Consider the following 2,584-nt stretch of genomic DNA (forward strand, 5'->3'; position numbering starts at 1 on the left):
GGACTTAACGGAACCCTGAGCTCATTTATGCAACTCAGTTTTCCTTTTCTGAGCACAAATGAGAAGAGAAAGGATACTAGAAACCGAATGCAAGAGAAAAGGACTTCCTTGAGCTAATACGAAATCTGTCATGTCCTGGTTGTGGAGCTGGAGTGAGTACAACTACCTGAGCATGTTCAGGATGCACCTAGACCCTCCTATGCACAATCACTGGGGCTAGATTAAGTCCCTCCCTTCAGGAATCAGAAATTGGGACATCCTGATTCACAGTGGGGCAACATGTTTGAAATCAGTGTTGGGAAAGAAATTCTGGTCTGTGTGGTCACTAGGCTTAATGCATCCCTTGCCCTAAGCTATGTATCTGTGTAATGATGGCACTACTATGGCTGGCAGCTCTCCAAAGAACATGGGTACCATTTCAGCTTCTTATATCCTTTCCCTTCTCATTTGTGCTCAGAAACAGCAAGACTGAGCTGTATAAATGAGCCCAGGGCTCCGTGAAGCCCTAGGAAGTTTTTCTTCCTTTATCCCATCCTGCATGCCAGCTTTTGAAAATCAAGATTTTGTAAAATTTAACTTCCATTAACAAAACTGCCAAATGGAAATCGCTACCAAAACACGTGGTCCGCTCTTCCCAGAAAGTGAAAGAGAGACGTCTCACTCACTCTTCTTTCATGCAGGCACGTCCAGCAAACTAAATGCCCCTGGTAAAACAAGGCTTTGATGTCACCTTCCCCTTTGTGTGGTCCTCTCTCCCTCTGCACCCAAGGGCCCTGCTCTCCTGGGTGGCCCCTGAGGACCCCAACATTCCCCGACTCATCTTTTCTCTTCCGAGCTGCTTGCCCTATTGCCCCTGCCCTCAGTAGAAGGAGCTGTTCGGACCCATCGATTTGTCTGACAATGACTAAGGCTGTGATTTCATACCCTTAGGGGAAACACTGTCATACACTGCCCTTAGGAATGTAAATTGGTACAACCATTCTGGAAGGAAATCTGGCAATATCTATTAACATTTAAAATGCACATCCTCTATGATTCAGCAGTCCTGATACTGGGAATCCCTCCTCCAAAACTAATAACAGATACATGTAAAGATACATACACAAGAGGGAACACTACAGCATGACATGTAACAACAGGAAGAAACCTAGATGTCCATCAATAGGGGAACTGATTAAATTCCAACATAATCTTACAATGGAAAACTCTGCAGTCATGAAAAGGATAAGATAGTGGCGTGGAAAGATGCCCAGGATGTATTATTAAGTGAAAAAATTAAGTTGTACACCCATATGTTTAACATGATTATGTTTTTATAAAAGAATATTTATACATGTATACATTAATACATACAGATAGCCATGTGTATGCAAACATTAAAAAAAGCAGGAAGAATTTATTCTAAGCAGTTCACAGTGGTTTCTATATGGGGAATGGGATTGTGGAATTGAAGGGAGGGACTTTTCCTTCTTAAAGGAAACTTTTGTAAGTTGTGATTGTTGTAGTTGTGTGTCCTCAAGCTGATTCTGATTCACAGCAACCCCGTAGGACAGAGTAGAATTGCCCTGTGGGGTTTCCTAGGTTGTAATCTTTATGGAAGCAGATCACCAGGTCTTTGCTCCTGTGGCTGGTAGGTTCGAACCACCAACCTTTTGGTTAGCAGCTGAGGGCTTAACAATTGTGCCACCAGGGCCCCTAAATGGTGATAACATGGGTTATTTTCATGGATTTCAGTATTTTTATGTTAAAAAAAGTTCTATGTGTTTATGGGAAGGATAGTAGTGGAGTGATTGTGGGGTGTGGGAGTGAGGGACCTGTTGACTTCTTTCAATCAGGTGGCCTTCCTTTTGTCTGTAGTATTTATTGTGTTACCCACAAGAGTTAATTTGAAGGGTCCTGGCATGAAAAAAAAATTTTTTTTTTTTTTAACTCCAGGCTTAATTGCTTGTTTCTACTAAAGAACATTTGTAACAGGAGCCTTGAATGGTTTACCCCAAGAGGCTCCACTAGATGGGACAGTCTGGCCACAGGGCAGCTCCTTTGGGTGAGGAAGTCTCTTAGTGTACAACTGATGGGCCTGCGTGGGTGGTAGCTGCCTCTGGGAGGGAGGCTTTTCCTGCTGCAAAAATGAGAAGGAAGCTCCCACACCCAAGCAAGATGGAGACTCACCTTCCAGGCACTGGTACTGCACCCACAGGTAGCTGCCCAGAGTGGGGCAAAGGTCTCCAAAGTAGGTTCCGTCTGCTGCCACCTGGCATGCCTGCAGCCCCTGGCACTGCCCTGGGAGGCACCCACATCCCAGCAGAAGTGGGAGCAAGGTGAAAGACACAAGGGGAATGTGTTTCAGACAGAGCTTCACAGAGCTGAATGACCTCCCAGCTATCTGTTCACCACAGCCACCCAGCAAGTGCCTATTGGTGTCTCCTCAAAACCAGGGCCTGAACTAGGTGCTAAGGGGATAAGAATAAAGATTCCTACCCTCATGTAGCTAATGGTTTAGCATAGTGCTCCAAAAACTTCAGGATGCCCCAGAATCCCTTGAAGGGCTTGTGAAAACACAGTTTGCCGGGCCCCTCTCCAAGAG

The 2,584-nt window shown here is 45.0% G+C and overlaps 1 protein-coding gene across 1 annotated transcript in view; it reads right to left on the bottom strand.

The window, feature by feature from the left end:
- Positions 1 to 2,584, bottom strand: part of LOC101340975 (polycystin-1-like protein 2) — a 99,284-nt gene that overhangs the window by 83,754 nt on the left and 12,946 nt on the right. The window contains exon 3 of the mRNA XM_012555923.1: positions 2,170 to 2,280. Within this exon, the coding sequence (XP_012411377.1) occupies positions 2,170 to 2,280 (111 nt within the window). The remainder of the gene's footprint in view (positions 1 to 2,169; positions 2,281 to 2,584) is intronic.

This window comes from Trichechus manatus, unplaced genomic scaffold, assembly GCF_000243295.1.
Source record: "Trichechus manatus latirostris isolate Lorelei unplaced genomic scaffold, TriManLat1.0 scaffold00053, whole genome shotgun sequence".
Lineage (NCBI taxonomy): Eukaryota > Metazoa > Chordata > Mammalia > Sirenia > Trichechidae > Trichechus > Trichechus manatus.